Source organism: Lupinus angustifolius, chromosome LG07 (assembly GCF_001865875.1).
Source record: "Lupinus angustifolius cultivar Tanjil chromosome LG07, LupAngTanjil_v1.0, whole genome shotgun sequence".
NCBI classification, from domain to species: domain Eukaryota; kingdom Viridiplantae; phylum Streptophyta; class Magnoliopsida; order Fabales; family Fabaceae; genus Lupinus; species Lupinus angustifolius.
Window position 1 is genome coordinate 15,374,048 of NC_032015.1, and position 19,415 is coordinate 15,393,462.

The 19,415-nt window shown below is 34.4% G+C and overlaps 1 protein-coding gene across 1 annotated transcript; it reads left to right on the forward strand.

Annotated features, from left to right (window-relative positions):
* On the forward strand, nucleotides 836–14,463 carry LOC109352464 (kinesin-like protein KIN-UB). Its single transcript, XM_019594463.1, has 19 exons — nucleotides 836–1,160; nucleotides 3,196–3,296; nucleotides 3,424–3,546; nucleotides 3,759–3,944; nucleotides 4,132–4,353; nucleotides 4,454–4,607; nucleotides 6,002–6,151; nucleotides 6,501–6,589; nucleotides 8,566–8,769; nucleotides 9,288–9,404; nucleotides 10,579–10,713; nucleotides 10,801–10,935; nucleotides 11,672–11,810; nucleotides 11,883–11,975; nucleotides 12,198–12,323; nucleotides 12,479–12,604; nucleotides 13,267–13,410; nucleotides 13,710–13,838; nucleotides 13,928–14,463. Exons 1-19 carry the CDS (start codon nucleotides 1,025–1,027, stop codon nucleotides 14,086–14,088), a joined length of 2,670 nt encoding a protein of 889 aa, XP_019450008.1. The 5' UTR covers nucleotides 836–1,024; the 3' UTR covers nucleotides 14,089–14,463.

Sequence of the window (19,415 nt, forward strand, 5' to 3'; positions counted from 1 at the left end):
GTAACATATTACCAAAAATAGAGTAACATGTTACTCGAAATAAATTAATTGGTTATCAAGAATTGAGTAAGAGGTTACCTAACTAGTCATTAAAGTCCAATAACCGATTATCACATTTGAGTAACCAATTACTTAGCGGACAATGAAGTTCAATAACTAATTAGCACGTTAGAGTAACTAGTTACTTAGTCATGGGAATTAGTGTTTTCAATTTGAAACTAAACCACTACATATCCGATCATACCAGTATGATCCCAAATGATTCATACCTCATGAAATAAACCTTGGAACCCATATACAATCTATATATGCACTCCTAAGTTTATGACAATTGAGAACAGTCAAGAATCACAAATTGTTTAGAAAATCTTCAGATGAAAATTTCTACACTTTTCATATTTTCTTAAAACTTAGAGCCTAGTGTGATATTGCTCATAAAGATTTCTTAACAAGGATTCTAATATCATAGATTCAGTGCAAAATTCCTTAGCTATTCAGAATGTCTTCTTCTACTCTACTAAATCAAAGAGTCTCCATAGGGTTTAGTGAATAATTGTACAAAAAGAAAGTGACATGTTTTCTTTTGGGAATTAAATGTTCTAAAGAATCTTAGTTTAATGTTTATATGAACATTTGATTACATAGTGAAAATTTCTTGAATTTGAAAAGGAATAAACGAAAAAAACGAACCAATAATATACATAGTAATATGAATCTCTCACTCCTTAACTCTTTATTTTATGCCAATATTATTTTACAATTTATACTTCTAATTGAATATTCTAAATTATCTATTTAATTCACCATCTCTTCCATAAACATTATACCACTATATAACCGGTTCAGAACACTATTAACAACACGAGTGTTCTTGCTCAACCATAACCGCAACAGTGACATTGTCTCTCCGTGTTTATTCATATTGGGTCCCACGCCCAATCCACCATCCACTCGCGAGTGACACTCACCTCCTTTCCTTTTATTTCCCAAACCCACTTGCCGTTTTGTCCTCTCACCCGATCCAATGTCTTCAAACCTCCACCGCAGTAACGCCGCCCAACGTGGAAGCGCCAAGTTCGATCGCCCCATCAAGCCCCGCCCGCCGCAAGGATCTGCTACCCTCCGTCGCAGCACCACACCCTCCAGAAACGGCGATGCCGGTTAGTCCCAACTACCACCAACTCCTCTAGAGAGAGAAAATGCAACCCCAATAATAATTATAATAATGAAGTATAATACTATGTGTGCATGATTTTGACTTTCATTTGACCTAATTATTATTACTGAAGAAGGAAGTGGGGACTCTTATTTATATATGGCACCGTTTGGTGGTTACATTTTTCTGCTGTGGAAGTGTTCAATAATGTGTTAATCTGTTTTTATTTTCTGGAAATGTTTAACCTTTTGGAATGATGAATTAGAAAGCTATCATGTGAAATAGGACCAACCAACCATATGTTCAATAAGTATAATGCATATTGCTAGGCATCACCCTGGCTGTGTTCTAGATCTGGGCTTAATTACGAGGTTGGGCGAGCTCTTGGTACACAGATGTGGTACAATAAGCATTTGTCACTTTTTACCATCTGGTTCAGTGTTTGTGTGGTCGTGGTTGCGGTTACTGCAATTGTGATCATTGCGGCCGTTGTGGTGTGAATTATTTTGTGATTAAAAATATATTTTTGAATTCGATACGGTCCAATGCGATTGAAATGTGGTTGTGTTGTGGTTTGTTGCGGCCGCATCATTATGCTTTGGTGTCACACCGCAATTATGGTGTGATGCGGTTGTGACTGTCACCATAACTCTAATATTGTGGCCGCATCATGTGATGCGGTCTGTAATTTCCATATGCAATTCGAAGACTGGCATGCCGTTCCTAGGGTTATTGTGAGAATTTGGTTACTATGGATCCGGGTATATTGTGGCATTATAGTTTGGGATGAAGATGTGAGTGCAAGATATGTTCATAAAAATGGCAAGTAACTTTTTGTGTTTTTTACCCGGTAAGGTTTTATTAGAATATAGCTACTTTAGTCAATCAGTTAGTTTGTTATAACAGATTGAGTGTATGCCAAATCTGTTTAGCCTTTAGCTTGTATTTCAGCTACTATATAAGTAGCTCTTTGCTTCTCTTTTAATCAGATCGAAGATAATAAAATTCTCTAAAAGATTTCATTTTCTCTCCTCTCTCTCGTCTTCTCTTTCTGTTTTCTTACGTGGTATTACAAGTACAATGGGGGAAAACCTTTTTAAATAAAGAATGGTTTAAGTGGTAGTATAAAATGTTTATTTTCGAAGGTTTCCACTATATAGCAATCATTTGTTTGGATAAGGCTCCTTTGAAGTGAATTTGTCTCTCAATGAGTAAGGATGGGTTTATCCACCTTTGATTTGATAATGTGTGTAGATATCTCAACCTAGTCGATGATCTAAAGGTAGATACATCCTCAGTTGCTCATTTTAGAGGACCCTATACCTGTTTGTTTTGAGCGCTTCCTTTGTGTTTTGTTGTGATTGTCTCAATGTCTCTTCACTTCTTTTGTGCTTGTTCACGTTCTTTATGTTAACCCCTTTAACTTGGTGTGACGTGTGCCTTATTTATTCTTGTTGCTTCTATGGATTACGTCTCATCTTTCCATCCCTTATCTCCTTGTAAATTCAAATGGAGAGTATCTTTTCTAAAAGGAAAAATGAACTATATTTTGATAGTTTATATTCAATTAAGCAGGCATCTCCGATGTAAATCAAATTATCTATTGTAATTTGTTTTTCAATTCTTGCTGTGGGAAGTGATTTAAGATGTTGGTAGCTTCAACCTCCGAACCACATTAAGAAAAGGCAAAATAACCAATGATATTAGAACTCCTAATCTCTAGATCCGGATAGGCTATATCTTCATTTTATGAAAGACAGCGCAAAAATAGCACCTTAGTTGCTAATTGTTCCACACTTCCACTATATCTTGTGTTTATGCACATTTGAAGTTTTTGCCATTTAAGTAAGAGAAGAACACGTTGTGAGTTAACTTTATTATTTATTGCATGAGAATGGTATAAGGTTTAATGGCACTTATTTTTATTTTGAATGAAACCCAGTTCTTGTAAACAAAGTGACTGCTCAAATCTCTTTTCTTTATTGTGCTATGTGGTGTGGTGATATTTCTACATTTGTTACCCGGATCATTGTGTACAGTGCCTGGAAGAGTTCGAGTGGCTGTAAGATTGAGGCCTCGAAATGCTGAAGAAATGGTGGCTGATGCTGATTTTGCTGATTGTGTCGAATTGCAGCCAGAGGTGCATTTAGTTTATTTGGTCAACTATCTATTTGTAGATTTTGTATCTTGCATAATTAGAAGTACTTTTTAGATTTCTTTATACCTAAGCCTTGTATGATGTCTGATGTATTTTTACTCTCCTTCAGCTTAAAAGATTGAAACTTCGTAGAAACAATTGGGATTCAGACACATATGAGTTTGATGAAGTGCTTACAGAATTTGCATCACAGAAACGTGTATATGAAGTTGTGGCTAAGCCAGTTGTGGAGGTCTGTTGTAATGGTGCATGTCTTAATTGTTCATGAATATCCTCTGTATTGAAGTATCGCTATCTATTTCTGCTTTATAGTAGAGTGATTTATAGTTGACAAACATAACTCCTAGTTTTGAACTGTTTATACTTAATGTACTGTTTCCATCAAGGCACAATGATATTGTTATCAATGTTGTGTAACTTATGTGTTTGATATCTGGTTTGTAGAGTGTTCTTGATGGTTATAATGGGACAGTGATGGCTTATGGTCAAACTGGGACCGGGAAAACTTTTACTCTTGGACAATTGGGGGAAGGAGACACCTCTAATCGTGGTATCATGGTTCGTTCCATGGAGGATATTTTTGCCAACTTATCCCTAAATACTGATTCTGTCACTGTCTCGTATCTTCAGGTTGTACACTTTTGTGGTTTACTGCATTTTGCACAATCTCCATTCATTTTCATCTTCTTGTATATGTTAAGATTCATCCTATTTTGCTTGATAGATCTTGTGATTGTTGTTTGCTTATATAACACTTCTCTAGGCCATTATAAGTTCAGGGGAATGTTTAATCATACTTTTCCTTCAAAACGTGTAGCTTTACATGGAAACTCTCCAGGACTTGCTTAATCCAGCAAATGATAATATCCCTATAGTGGAAGATCCAAGGAATGGTGATGTATCTTTACCTGGCGCAACACTTGTAGAAGTCCGAGACCAACAGTGTTTTTTGGAGTTGTTAAGAATAGGGGAAACACATCGAATTGCTGCTAATACAAAGTTGAATACTGAATCTTCTCGTAGTCATGCTATTCTGATGGTAAAATAATAAACTATGTTTCATATATTTTTATTTCATATGCCATGAATCCAGAAATCCATTTAGCCATTTCTTGATGAAGTTATCCTTTCTCATGCAGGTATATATTAGGAGATCTGTCATGGAAAGTGAAGATATTGTATCTAGTGAAAATGGTGATGGTTCCCATTTGACTAAACATCCAAAACCACTTGTTCGGAAGAGCAAGCTGGTTGTGGTAGATTTAGCAGGTTCAGAGCGTATCCATAAGTCAGGTATACACTGAGCAGAATATTTGTGTAACATGTCATGAATCAACGATTCTTGTCTGCAAGTAGCTTCTCCATGAAGCACTTGTCATGTTTGTATGCATACAGTGTGCCAGTGTCTCGTGATCTGCTGCTGGAAATTGTGAACATTTCTATTTTATAGAACCCTGAATGTCTTTGGTCCCTTACATTTTAAAAGTTGAGTCTCGAAAGAATTAAAAAAGTTTAAGTGACTTTTGTACGTAGGTGAATCTCTTTATCATTCATGAACATAACTTTGTAACTTGCATTTTTCTCTATGCTATCAGTTATGTATTGTATGATGAATTGTTATTGTGCACACATCATTTAATGTAATAGCAGTTTTGTATATTGGAATGTAAATATCGAGAAATATTAATTGTGCATTGTTTTTAAAAAGCAATTATGGAAATATAGAGTGCTAAGTGCTACATACTAATTTTCCTTGTTTTTTTTTTGCTTTTGAAATTCACATGTTCATTGGTCATGTCCTTAAATTCGTCGGTTTGGTAGGTTATGTGAATAAGTTGGTATCTAGGTAGTCAATTGCAGATAGCGGCCGACCCCAAAAACACTATAGTGGGATAGCGGGACAACCGCTATAACTAAGAAAAAAATATATAAGTAATTTATAGCCTACATATATAATACTAAAATAGATCATATTAAAGAAACATTTCTAACTAATAATCAAGATAAAAGTATTAAAGGTTCTAGAGCTGATCGAAGTGTGAGGCCAGAACAGAATTGTATCTCATGAAATTGAACCATGCGAAGATGATGTCAACTAGGTTCAATCAGTTTGATAAGAGAATCAATAAAGAGATGATGGGGCAAACAATCAGGAACTAAGAAAAAATCTTGTTAAGAAAAGACAGAGTATGTTCATGAATTAGGAAGGAAGCCTTGCAATTTTGTTCTATGCTAATGAAGAACATCTAAGTAGCCTAACATGGTATTGGAATTAGGAAGAAGAAAGAAAAGGAAGAAGAAAGGTATGACTGAGTAAAAATCACATGGCCTAGGAAAATCAACATGTTAAGTAGAAGGGGAAAAATGAGAGGTTAAATTACCTAAAACCCTAGGGAAAAACCAGCCACCTATTAAAAAGATAAGCAAAAAGGATTTTTCTTCTCTAAAATTAAGGTTTCACTCGCAGTAAAACATGTAGCGGTTCATGACCCGTTATTTGACCTATAATTTTGCCGCTATTTGACCCGTTATAGGCGCTACGGCCATCTGCACTGCTATCCACTACGGCGTCATGGGTAATGGTTGAAAACACTGCTACACTCCGCTATTACGGTGCTATAGCGTGCTATTGACTACCTAGGTTGGTATGTGCTGAAACTTTCGCTTCTTTTCTTTTTCACCCCCAGGTAGTGAAGGGCATATGCTAGAGGAAGCAAAATATATCAATCTTTCACTTAGTTCACTGGGGAAATGTATTAATGCTCTAGCTGAGAACAGCAATCATGTTCCATTTCGCGATTCAAAGCTTACCAGGATGCTCCGAGATTCTTTTGGAGGTAAGATTCTTTAATCTGTTTTGTTAGATATATTATCAGCTTGCAGTTATGAATATTAGTGTGATCAAGTATTTTAGTTAAATGTCTTTTATGTTTTACAAAATTGGTTTGTCAAATCCTTGACTTGATAGGCGTGTAGTGGTACATACACCTCACCTCACATCTGCTTAGTTTTTATTATATGATATTTACAGATTTACACTATGATTCTGTCATCTCAGTAGTTGTGAAGGAGATGTGACTCCTAGAGATGTGAACCAAACATTACTCATCCTTGGACATTATTCCTATCTGTTGACACCAGCATCCCTCTAGGTGTTCACTGCTTTATGTTTCCAATCATTTGCAGGCACAGCTAGGACTTCATTGATTGTGACTATTGGCCCATCTCCACGCCATAGAGGAGAGACTTCTAGTACCATATTGTTTGGCCAAAGGGTCAGGTTTCATATCCATTTATCTTTACTCTAATGTACATTTTATATTTATATAATATGCACCACATATCATTATTAAATTTGTATGTCTTACATGGCTGTTTCATGGTATGTATATATTTTTTTATGTTAGTATTTTTATGTCAATTTTGGGAAGTATTTCAAAAAGTCATTCTTAGGTAGCATTTGGTAAACCAATAGCAAGTAGATAGAAAAGTCATGATGAATGACATATATTAAGAAAAGATGGAAGAACTATTTTTACAAGCTTTTCAATGAAGGACATGATTCCCTGCTTTCTGATAGACTAAACACAAAAGAGGATCAAAATGGTACATTTTATCGTAGAATTCAGGAGTTGGAGGTGAAAAAAGCTTAAGAAAGATGGAGAATGAAAAAGTGGTTGGACCAGATAATATGCCTATTATGGCCGGAAGGTTCTAGGAGAGCAAGACCTTAGTTGGCTCACAAAGTTGTTTAGTAATATCATGAGACTAAAAAGATTCTAGGTGAGTAGAGGAGAAATATTTTATTCTCTATTTATAAGAACAAGGGTTGTATACAAAATTATGCAAATTATATGGAGATTATGCTCATGAGCCATACTATGAAGCTATTGGAGAGGATAATTGAGCAGGGGTTGAAACAAGAGATGCATATCAATAAAAATCAATTTAGTTTTATATCGGGGAGGTCAACCATGAAGGTTGTATAACCATGAAGGCTACATACATGTTGCGACAATTGATACGATATATGATGGAAAGATACCAAAGGAACCAAAGAGACTTGCATATGGTTTCATTGATTTGGAGGTGTATCCGTGTATGATAAGGTGCCTACGTAAGTACTATGTAAAGCTCTAGAGAAGAAAGGTGTTCAAATTATTTATATTCGAACAATCTCATGATATCTATGATGGGGTCAAGACCAGTGTGAGAACACGAGATAGGGTTTATGAATATTTTCCTATTGCTGTAGGATTACACCAAGGGTCCCACCCGAGAGGGGAATTCATTGGGAAGCTAGATATGTGGAGACAAGCTTTAGAAGAACATAACTTTCGTATAAGTCGAATTAAGACGGAATATATTCAGTGTAAGTTTAGTAAGAGGCAGACATCCCTACTATAGAGGTAAAGATTAGAGATCATACCATACCACAACTCACTAGATTTAAGTATTTTAGGTCAATCATATAACACGATTAAGAACTTTTACCGCGCAACTATATGTGGCAGAGTGCCTTAGGTGTCATATGTGATAGAAAAATGTCACCCATGCTTAAGGGAAAGTTTTACAACACAACTATAAGACCCGTAATATTATATGAGATTGAGTGTTGGATGTTAAAATATAGTAGAGCTGAAGATGTTGTGCTCGATGAATGAATACGCTAGACAACATAGGATTAAAAATGAATTCATTAAGGAGAAAGTTGGAGTAGTTCTTATTATAAAAATATTGTAAAATCGCACCTTAGGTGGTTTGGATATGTGTGGAGGAGACCGTTAGAAGTCCTAGTAAAAATAATAGATAAAATGGAGGTTAGTCCAATTTCTAGAGAAAGGAGGAGACCAAGAAACACCGTAGATGAAATGATTAGGGAAAATTTAAAGATCAATGCTTTATCAATGAAAATGATTTTTGATAGAATATTATGGGGTCGTCCGATTCATGTAACCGACTTCACTTAATAGGATTAAGGCTTTGGTTGTTGTTTGTTTTATTCTCCGTTCCCCTGCATACTCTTGTTTGTATCTTAATTTGTGCATCTGGTCTAGTTAATTTTCCTTTAAAAATTTGATGTTTTTATTCTTAGTGAACTCATCACAGAATTTGATTGACTTGTTGCTGGCATTGTCTCTTTTAAGTATCTTGTTATTATTATATTTTGAATTTAAATGGAAAGCTTTGTTGACAATTGATGGTGATCAGCCTGCATGACAAATGGATTGTTGTGTGTTTTACGTATCAGGCCATGAAAGTTGAGAATATGCTGAAAATAAAGGAGGAGTTTGATTATAAAAGTTTGTCTCGGAGCCTTGAGGTCCAGTTAGATAAACTTATTGCAGAAAATGAAAGGCAGCAGAAAACATTTGAAGATGAAGTTGAAAAAATAAATTTTGAGGCACAATGTCATATTGCTGAGGTTGAGAGGAATTTTGCAGATGCATTAGAGGTTTGTTATATATCTATATCAAAGTTGTCTTGACCTACCTTTATATTTTAAATAACGTACTCTAGTCTTCATATGTTTTATAAATTTATGCATAATGCTGGATAGGCGAGGGTTTTAATTGTTAAACTATGTCATGCAGGCTCTTTATGCTTTAACTCTTTAGAATTGATTTATGGTGTTGTTCCATATTTTAGTACTGTGAATAGGATCTATATACAGTATTTCTGGGTTATGACTAGGTCAAGAAGAATTCCTGTCTTGTTGAGGAAGGATGGGGCTCTGTTGAGTGTTATTTTGTATAGAAATCTACTCGCTTGTGCCTTTTAAGGATAAGAATAAGAAGTGTTTAATGGAATTTCTGCGTGGCTGGAATATGATTAACAAGGTTTAGGCATCTGTATCTCAGATTTTCTTGACTGATTAACAAGGTTTAGGCATCTGTGGCTAAATTTTTATTTTATTTTAAATGACACCTTTAATCTTTACATAATGTCTATTATGGAATTTGTACCCTGTAGAAAGAGAGATTGAAAAGCCAAATGGAATACATGGAATTGGTAAAGGAGCTGGAGCAGAAGTTGGTTTTGAATCAAGAAAGACATGACAGCAATGGTTTTGTGGCTGATCCTGGACAGGTATTCCTATTTTTTAAGTGTTGCCACATTGGCCGAGTATAAGTAAAAACCATAACACCATTCATAATGACTTGGGCAACCCTTCCTCCACGTGGTAGCTTTTAGGATAAAGTAGTTAATCTGAATTTTTCTAATTCTACTTAAACAAAATTAGCTATTCTGTAATTTCGAATGTGGATTCAGTTTCTATTTCCTTGTTTAATGGTTAATTTTTTTGAGATAATGACATATGTCTTATTGTCAGTTTCTTTTGAACCCTTATTCTTGGGTACGTTAGTGTTTTGAAAAGTTTGCTTTTGAATGTATAAAGTATTTTTTCACAGATTTGGAATTTGAATATGTAGTTTACATAAGTTAGTAGTTAAGTAATAAATTCCCTACATTTGACCTTAGAAAATAGAAGAAAAATCATTAGAACATGAGACTAGAAACAAATTTTTGGATGCCACTATATAATCAACTTATTCTTTTTATCTTGTCAACTTGAAATAGCTACCTTTGCAGAACATTGATGAAGATAAAATGATAGATATGAGAAAATACTTTATTTTTAAAATAAATTATTGGGAAAAAGAGGGTGAGTCTCAGCACAACTGTAAGGTTGTTTGCCTTGTGACATCGATTCAAATCAGTGATGTAAAAACCGGTTCGTGTTGTCTGGTTCGATCGGTAAACCGGTGAACTAGGCCTAATACCGGTACAGTACAACAATTATACTAGTCATTTAAAATTAATTTTTTAATGAAAATAAAAGTAATTATTGTCTTCTTTAGTGATTTTTCAACATTAATGTTAGTATAGTATAAATGTATATCTAACTTTACCGGTATGCGATTTAATTAGTGAACCACCGGTTGAACTGCTATACAACCATACTAGTATCGGACCGGTATGGTATTTATAACACTGGTTCAAATCCTAGAAACAGTCTTTTTACCTGCATGGGTAAGGCTGCATACATCTACTCTCCCCACACCCCACTAAGTGGGAGCATGGTGCACTAGACTGCCCTTCAATTGTCACTAATGACTGGTCACAATGTTAAAGTTTATGCTGTGAAAATTGGCTTGTAAATATAGTATAGCTAGTGCCTATTGGCATTATATTTACATCCCCCCTTTCTGTTTTATTTTTTGTGCGTATTTATGTTGCTGGTTTTGCCTTGTTGGGACAGGGGCCTGCAGCATCTTCTCAAGATAAAGTTGCTGAGGTCAAAATGCTGCTCGAAACTGAAAGCAACCGAAGAAAGGCTGCTGAAGAAGAGTTAGAAAATCTAAAACGTCAGCTGGAGAGATACACACATTTAGAGGTGAGTTTCAGTTAAATGGAAAACTTCTGTGTTCTTTTTTCTCCAACCCTGAAATACTGGTATGTTGGAAACTTTTTTTGGTACTAGGCAGGAGGGGGCGATATGGAGAATATAAAGCTTCGCAAAATCCTGGAGGATGAGGCTAATCAGAAAAAAAAACTTGAAGAAGAAATAATTATATTAAGAAGTCAATTATTACAATTAAACTTTGAAGCTGACCAGGTATTTGTTTTACATTGATTTGAGGGTGATAATAAGTGTTAGATAGGATTCTATGCATTGACTTTGCAGTGGTGTTTAGCCTATTAATAATAGATATGTTAGTCGTCTTTTTATCCATGTAGACATTGTAAACGCAAGTCCCTACCTAATTAGTAATTAAAAGACATGACTTTTTAATGCAAGAGAAGTTATTAGAAATCAATGAGTGTAAGTACTAGTGTAGTATAGGCTGGGATGATAAAAAATGCTCCAATATCGAGAAATACAGATTTGCTAAAAAAACCATAAACTTTTTCAGCATCAATGAGTACCAGTTGTAGAAATTCCTTGAGATAAACATGACTAGAACACCTAATAAAGATCATAAACATAACCCTTTCTAACAAACTTAAGTTCATATACATACATTAAATTAACCTTTTCTCTCAAATGCCAAAAACGACATGATGGTGCAGTGGTTATTGTTATTAGGACTTGTGGAATTTTTAAATACTAGAACAGAAAATGTAGGAGCACCAGAAACTGGATTGTGGTGTGTCTTGACACATTTACATTGCAAACTTCATTTTAAATTTTGGAAAGTTTGGATGGCACATTGAAACTGGTTACTGTTAATAATTGTTATGAAATGAAGGTTTTTATTTTATTTTTAGCCTCTTCATAGCCTCTAGTTTTTAGTTATCTTGTTCTTTCTAGTATAACTTTGACACAAGAGATTTAATGTTATGTTCCATAGATGAGAAGGTGTTTGGACAGTGGCAGCTTTGGGAATGCATTTTCTGCCACAGATTCTTCCACGGCTCAAGTTAGACTTTCCCAATTCAAAGACACTGGGAATGATCAGAAGTCATCTGTGGCTACGCTCTTTGAGCAAGGTGTGGGAAGTTGTTTTAGTTATAATTGAAACTTTACATCATCCACATGTTTATGACACATTCTTTGAACAGTTGGGTTGCAAAAGATTTTGTCCTTACTGGAGTCAGATGATGCCAATGTACGAATTCATGCTGTGAAAGTGGTGGCCAACCTAGCAGCTGAAGGTAGTAGCTAGTCTCTTCAATAACTGTTATTTAATGTTCTATTTTGTACTGCCAGTTTTATGTTAGACGGTCCTGAGATTGTCTTACATATGCTGAATAGATTTATTTTATTATGGTACCTATTGGTCTTCTAAATTTTTTTAAGGCGTGTTCTGTGTTTATAATCTCTCTTTTGTTATATGTCGGATCTTTTTTAGTAATTTATCTCAATGTAATATGCAGAGGCTAATCAAAAGAGAATAGTTGAAGCTGGCGGTCTTACTTCCTTGCTTATGCTTCTTAGAAGATATGAGGATGAAACTGTGCGAAGAGTAGCTGCTGGGGCAATTGCCAATCTTGCTATGAATGGTGATCCCTAATCATAAACTATTTGCTTTTTTCAAAATGATTTAAATAGCAGGATCTTTCTTCATACTTTGGGGGTCCTAGTACAATTTTTTGTGGTTTTGCATGTAGCTGATGTTAGTATTGATATTGTGTTGCTTTCATTTGTGTCAATTCAGAAGCAAATCAAGAACTTATAATGGCTGAAGGAGGAGTTACTCTGTTATCAATGACTGCATCTGATGCTGAAGATCCACAAACTCTTCGTATGGTTGCTGGGGCAATTGCTAACCTATGTGGAAATGGTATATATTATTGTTTTCTAATCATTTGTGTTGCTAAGTTTTTTAGTTATCAAATAAAGCGTTGGATTAATTAGTTAAAGGCACATCAAGTTGGGTGTAATGTACTAATGTGTTTATGAATGCCCAATTTTGATGCCTTGATTGGCTATTAATCCTGAATGATTTGCATTGTCTTTACAAATAATTTTCTATGTATAACTTTACAAAATATACGTAGTTTAAATGTTTGTGACTTTCTATTTTAGAGATGAGTGTAATATCTATACACTCTCAGTGTAAAGATTTATACACAGTCACTATATTGTCCAGCATTTATTGTATTACTTTCTTTTTTTGAAGAGTCAATGATTATTAGAAATGTATGATGAATAATGAACTGATAATGTATAGAACTCTTACTCTGTCAGTGTATATAATTTTTCTTCTTTAGAGATTACTAGGGTATTGTTTCTACTATGAAATTTGTTTGGTGAATAATCATGTTATATAAAAATGGTGCTTCCTTAATGTCAATGTTCTCCATTCAAGTGTTTCTGTGTAAGGCATATTATAGAATTGTGCTGTCATAGATTTTAGATTGATAATCACAACTATATCTGTATTTCTACCACTAGATGTCCTTTTGAAATTTATCCATAATTGCTTTTTTGTTCTTCATGCAGATAAGATATTGACAAAGCTAAGATCTCAGGGAGGTATCACGGCTTTACTGGGAATTGTAAGATGCGGACATCCTGATGTTCTTTCTCAAGTTGCACGAGGAATTGCAAACTTTGCAAAATGCGAGTCTCGAGCTTCTAGTCAAGGTTCATTTTCCCCATCTTTACTATTTGATAACAATGGTGAGAGTGTTAAAAGTGAATATATCTTGAATTACATAGAAAATGGACAAAGTTGTTACACAGCAACTCCTACCAAAATGTCATTCCTCCAATGATTAACTTTAAAAGGTTAATTTTATGTTTCTAAGGTAGCCATTGCCATCAATTTCCCTCATACACTGCACTTCTCACAAATCCGCCAAAAACATTTCTAGCATCAAAATGAAAGCAGTGAGATCAACATGTTTTGTCTGTAGCCTGATAGTTATATTTTGAACTCACAGGGATAACAAATACCAGATCGTTTTTGATAGAAGATGGTGCACTTCCGTGGATAGTACAAAATGCTAATAATGAAGCTGCCCCAATCAAGCGTCACATTGAGCTTGCACTCTGCCACTTGGCACAACATGGTAATTCGAACTTCTCGTCATGCTGAGTTTTATGTCAAACACATTCTTGTTAAACTTTAAGCAATTGAGATTTATAATAAACATTGCAGAAGTAAATGCAAAAGACATGATTAGTGGAGGTGCTCTTTGGGAGCTTGTCCGGATTTCACGGGATTGTTCCCGAGAGGACATACGCAGCCTTGCTCGTCGCACTCTCAGTTCTATCTCGACATTCAAATCTGAATTACGGCGATTACGTATAGAGTGTTGATCACAGATGTACCTGTATGTAACCTGTGACTACCCATCTCTTATTTATTCCGCAGCTAGGGAGACTGATCTACTCTACTTCTCAACTCTTAGGAGTAGCATTTTGGGGCAGATGTTGTCTACCTTGCTATTTTGTATTAAGAGAAAGAGGGTTTAGAATATACCTAATCATACCTGGCAATTATTGACTTAGAATGTATGTATATTTAATATTATAGACGGGGAAATAGATTATGAGAAATTGAGATTTATGGGTACGGGAAGATGAGAAGAATATGTTCATTAGTCAAATTCTGACTACAAATTAAGCTTCCCAATATTGTATGTATTATTTGATTTGTGTAAGTAATGAAAATTGTCTTTTTTTAACTGCAGATGATTTATGTAATAAAAATAATCGTTACTAGTTATCAAGGCATGTAAGATGACTGGGTATTTGACTGCCAGTAGGTGTCATTTTCGTAATTTGTGGTTAGAAAAATTCATTTTATATTCCTCAATCTCGTTGCTAGGTTCGGTGGGGGGTTTTGGGAGGTTTTATTTGCTGGATTTTGATGATAGTAGTCTGAAATGTTTAAAAGAACTGGTTATTTTATTCTATAGGTGACGTCAAGAATGTTATCAAAATGATAAATTGAATTTGTACATCAAAGTTAGGGAAAACATGTTGAACATTTTTTTAGGTAAAAAAGGTTATAAGTTGGTTTACACAATGTTGGAGATTTATTTTAATGCCACTTCAGTTTCATACTACCAGTTTTTCATTTGGCATTATGTCAAGTGAAGCTAGGATCAGTTAGTTGAATGGGCTTCAGACAATGGATTGGTCCGACTTGCTGATATGATCGACCATGCACAAAATATTGTGAATTGATTCGATTAGGTTGGTTTTTGTCTAAAACTTGTGACTAGTCACATTCTTGATTGATTGAGCAGGTCAACAATTTGTTATTGCTAAAAATGTTTTTGATAGATTTTTTTATAAAAAAAACAATGACATTGTTTAGACTCATTTCTTTTCCCAAGTTATAGACACACTCATCTTCCTCCAAGGCCCTAAGTTTGCTGTTGTCGACCAAGCAAGTTGGATCGTAGTGAATGTAGCTTGCAAAACTTTTAGATTTAGACAATGTTGGAGTAAGATGTTATATTGTGTAGTTAGATTACACTATCTTAATGCTTAATTGTTCGCTTATAATCTCACACAACACCAGCACATGTGCCTGTATTGTATGTTTAACTTCATCATCTATTGATCAGTTACTTCAAAAGTAGTTTCAAAATCCGATTAAATCAAATATTGCATATTTCTATTACCTAAGACTTGGAAACTGGAAGCGTTTAGGGTGTAGTTATTGGATACACCCCTTTCTTTCTCAATGAGCTTTTTGAAACAAATTGTCTTATTATACACTTTTAGAGACCCCATTTTGGATCAAGTAGAAGCTTCCTCAATCACTTCAACTTTTATGGGAATCCAAAACATTTTTGAAGGTTATTACTTTTGCATGAAGACTTTTCTTAGATCAATTTCCCACTATGAAAGCCATGATTAGAAGAGTGATCATACCAGTTCAGGGAAGAGGATCCTTATGCAGTTTTTGCAACGATCGCTTGGAATCTTCACAACATCTATTCTGTACTTGCAGGTTTACCTACTCTGTTCGACAATCACTATATAATTGGCTGAATTTTAGCATTGCATTACCAGTTGGACCAATAAGCCACTATATGATGCATATGGGATGTCAGTCAAATGTTGGATTTTTTGGAGCATGATTTGATGAGGAACAACTTGGTACATTTGGTTAGCCTGAAATGATGTCATCTTTAAATCAAAGAAGTCGTCTAAAGGTAAAATCTTGGTTATGGATTAATAGGAAGAGAGCATCATCAATAATTCCTTACTCAGGTTGGGTTACTAATCCCCCTGAATGTATCAACAAATCGTCTTAACTCCACTCTTGTAATTTCAACTTGTCACTTTTATACTTATTTTATACCATTGATACAATTTTAATGAAGTTATGTGTGTGTCAATAATAAAAAAAGTAGAAGCTGCCTCCTTGCACGCTACTTTGATATCTTGACAAGTAGTGGACCATAATAACCAAAAGAATCTGGAAAATGTTAGGAAAATTTCAATGAATCAAGATGGTGTTAAAGGCCCAAGTACTATAATTGATGTGAATCATCAATAAAGGTTCACGAGACTCAAGTTGCAGCCTACTTGCTTATCAAATTATGTTACTAAGTAATATTTTATTTATAATTGTTGCTAAATCAATTGGGTAAGCCTATAAGACCCATAACCTCTCTAATAGTACTAACCCTAAATTTAGGTGACATGGATATATATGAACTAATGGATGTCTGCAAGGAGGCATATAAGAATGAATTTTAGTATTTTAGTTGAATTTTAGTATTTTGATTATAGAGAGTAATTTTATTTAGTTTTTATTATTGGTGTTTTCCTTCTTTAACTATGTCTCCTCAAAGCTTCAACAATGAGATAGATGAATCTCTTATGTATATTTTTGAACAAAAAATTACATGAAAACAAGGAACAACAAGATGGGAGACATGAAGCCATTATTGAAGCATTACAAGCAATCACAAAAAAAGCAGGTATCAATCTATTACTTCCACAACCACCTGATCCCCCCACCTTAGCTTCTTCAACACATCTTACTAACCTCAATCCTAGCCCTATCCCTTTCCCTACATTCCAAATTATCACACACTGTATATTTCACTTTCCCAAACCCCACCACAAGTTCCTCCCAATTTCCACACTAACTAAACAACATTTTCTCCATTCTTTATACCACACCACTGTAAGAACAGGATTGCAACTAAGAGGGGGTGAATTAGTTGACTTAAAATTATGACCACTTTTTCTGCAAAAACAAGAGTTAACATGCAACGGAAAATATATGCAGAAAAATAATCAAGATAAAATCAAAGAGGTAAGGGAGAAGAGAGTACACAAAGATTTTATACTGGTTCACCTTCTTGTCCACCGAAAGCTATGTCCAGTACTCTTGCAGCACAAGAGATTTTCCACTAAATATTATGAGTTGTAATTACAATATCTCACCCCAAGATCTCTATGTACCTTACACACTCACTAATATTTATACCCTTGGAAAACACTTTTCCAAATAACTCTATCCCCTTTCTATTCACACCCCGTGAAAGAAAGTTATTACAATGAATGAAGAATTTCAATGATGGCTTTGGATTGCCTTTACAAGTATGAAATATAATAACACTTGCAATCCAACCAACTCTTTTGTATATTTAGTAATAATGCTCTTTTAAGTTTACAAAACTTTGAAACACTTTACTTCAAGCAACTCTAAAAATGACTTTGAAAGTTTGAGTGCAAGTTGCTTAGAAGTGCAAAAAATTAATTCAGAAAAGTGTAGGAAAGTTGTGAGAAAAGTGTGAAAGAGTTGTTCAAAGAGTTATTTTCATTGTGAGTTCTAAAGCCTTTAAATAGACTCTCAAATCACCCATTGTGCGTTTATGAAAGAGTAGAAATTGTTTGGAATGAAGGCACTTCGTTTGGGATGAAAACTCTTAAGTTTCAAATCTGAAAAACTGATGTAACAACACTCAGTAATCGATTACAGCATTGAGTAATCGATTACCCAAATGTTCTGTCCAACAGTGAACTTAAAATTCACTTACAATAATCGATTACAGCAATTTGAGTAATTTGTTACTCACTAATCTGTTACTTAAATACAATAATGGATTACTCTGATCAGTTTTAAGTTGGATAACTCTTTTTCTCACACATGTAACTTGTTACTTGAATGAAGTAACCCGTTACACATCATCTCAAAAAATGTTTTAAGTATTTCTAAAGTGTTTCATTTTTCTTTAAAAATGGTTTGAGCATTACTACTTTGTATAACAAGGAGTTTTAGGATAGAAGTACTTAATCTAATTTTCTTGAAGCTTTAGCCTTCTTTGTCTTTATAAGCATTCTTCATTTTCTTATTTTTTTGGTGATGTTGGTGTCTTCATCAAAATCTTGCCAAAGTCAGGAGCAAAGATCTTCTTCACAATCTTCCCTTTTTTTATGATGACAAACCAATATCTTCTTGACAGTGTAGTTTTCTGAATTTTCTGAGAGTAGCATACTTTGTGATATATCTTAACTTGTCTTGAGTATGCTCCCCCTATCTTGTATGCCCCCCCTTTCATTTGGAGTTAAGTGTCTGGAATAAAGTTTGACAGAAAATACACTCTCCTGACTTTTCTCCCCCTTTTGACTTCATCAAAAAGTAGAAAAGCCAAGAGTCCAGCACAAGATATATAGCATATATAACATACATGATGTATAGCACAATAGATATAAAATTAATGTAGTAACTAGATAAGATGTTTCAATCAAAATATCAGAAATGGAATAATAAAGCATAAAACATCGTAATGTAATTTGTCCAGAAGTATGCAGTAATAACTCAAAAACAAACAACAACTAAGTAACAATTTGTTCGAGATTTGGGGGTTTTTGATTCAAGCCACTAATCACGAAAATATTTGGTTAGAAGTGTTTAGAATGGAAAATGTGATAGGAATGGACACAAGAATCACCCAAAATGGATCAAAAATAAGGTTTTTAGAGGTTGTGAGGCTTTGAGAAGAATAGAACACGAGTTGAGTGAGGAAGATGAGTTTTGAAAAAGTTAAAAAATTGCAGAAATTTCATATATAATAACGGCACAGAGTAATCGGTTACTCAAAAACAAATTTTTAAAATTTTCAAACAGCAGCTTTGAGTAATCAATTACTCACTTTGGGTAATCAGTTACTGAAACACGTTGTTTAACCCTGTAATCGGTTACTCTCCAGTGTAATCGATTACTTACCCCAAAAAAACTTATTTTTAGGCAAAATTAAGCTATGAAAATGATTTTTAACCCAAAAATTTAAGTTTTTGAACACAAATAAATATATTTAAGATCAAGTAGGCATGAGATAATTATAATGAAGCAAACATATAATCATATAAGCATATTTAAGACAGGTAAGCTTCATCAAGAATGTCTAATTCAAGTCTAATTTTGTAAAAAGGTTCTTTTGCCAAGGGTTTAGTGAAAATGTCTACAAGTTGGTTATGAGTATCAACAAATTCTACAGATACATCTTTCTTTTGAACATGGTCCCTTAGGAAGTGATGCCTTATATCTATGTGTTTGGTTCTAGAATGCATAATGGGATTCTTTGTAAGGTTTATAGCACTAGTATTATCACATTTCAGCGGAGTGCAGCCTAAGTCTAAGCCATAATCTCGTAATTGTTGCTTAAGCC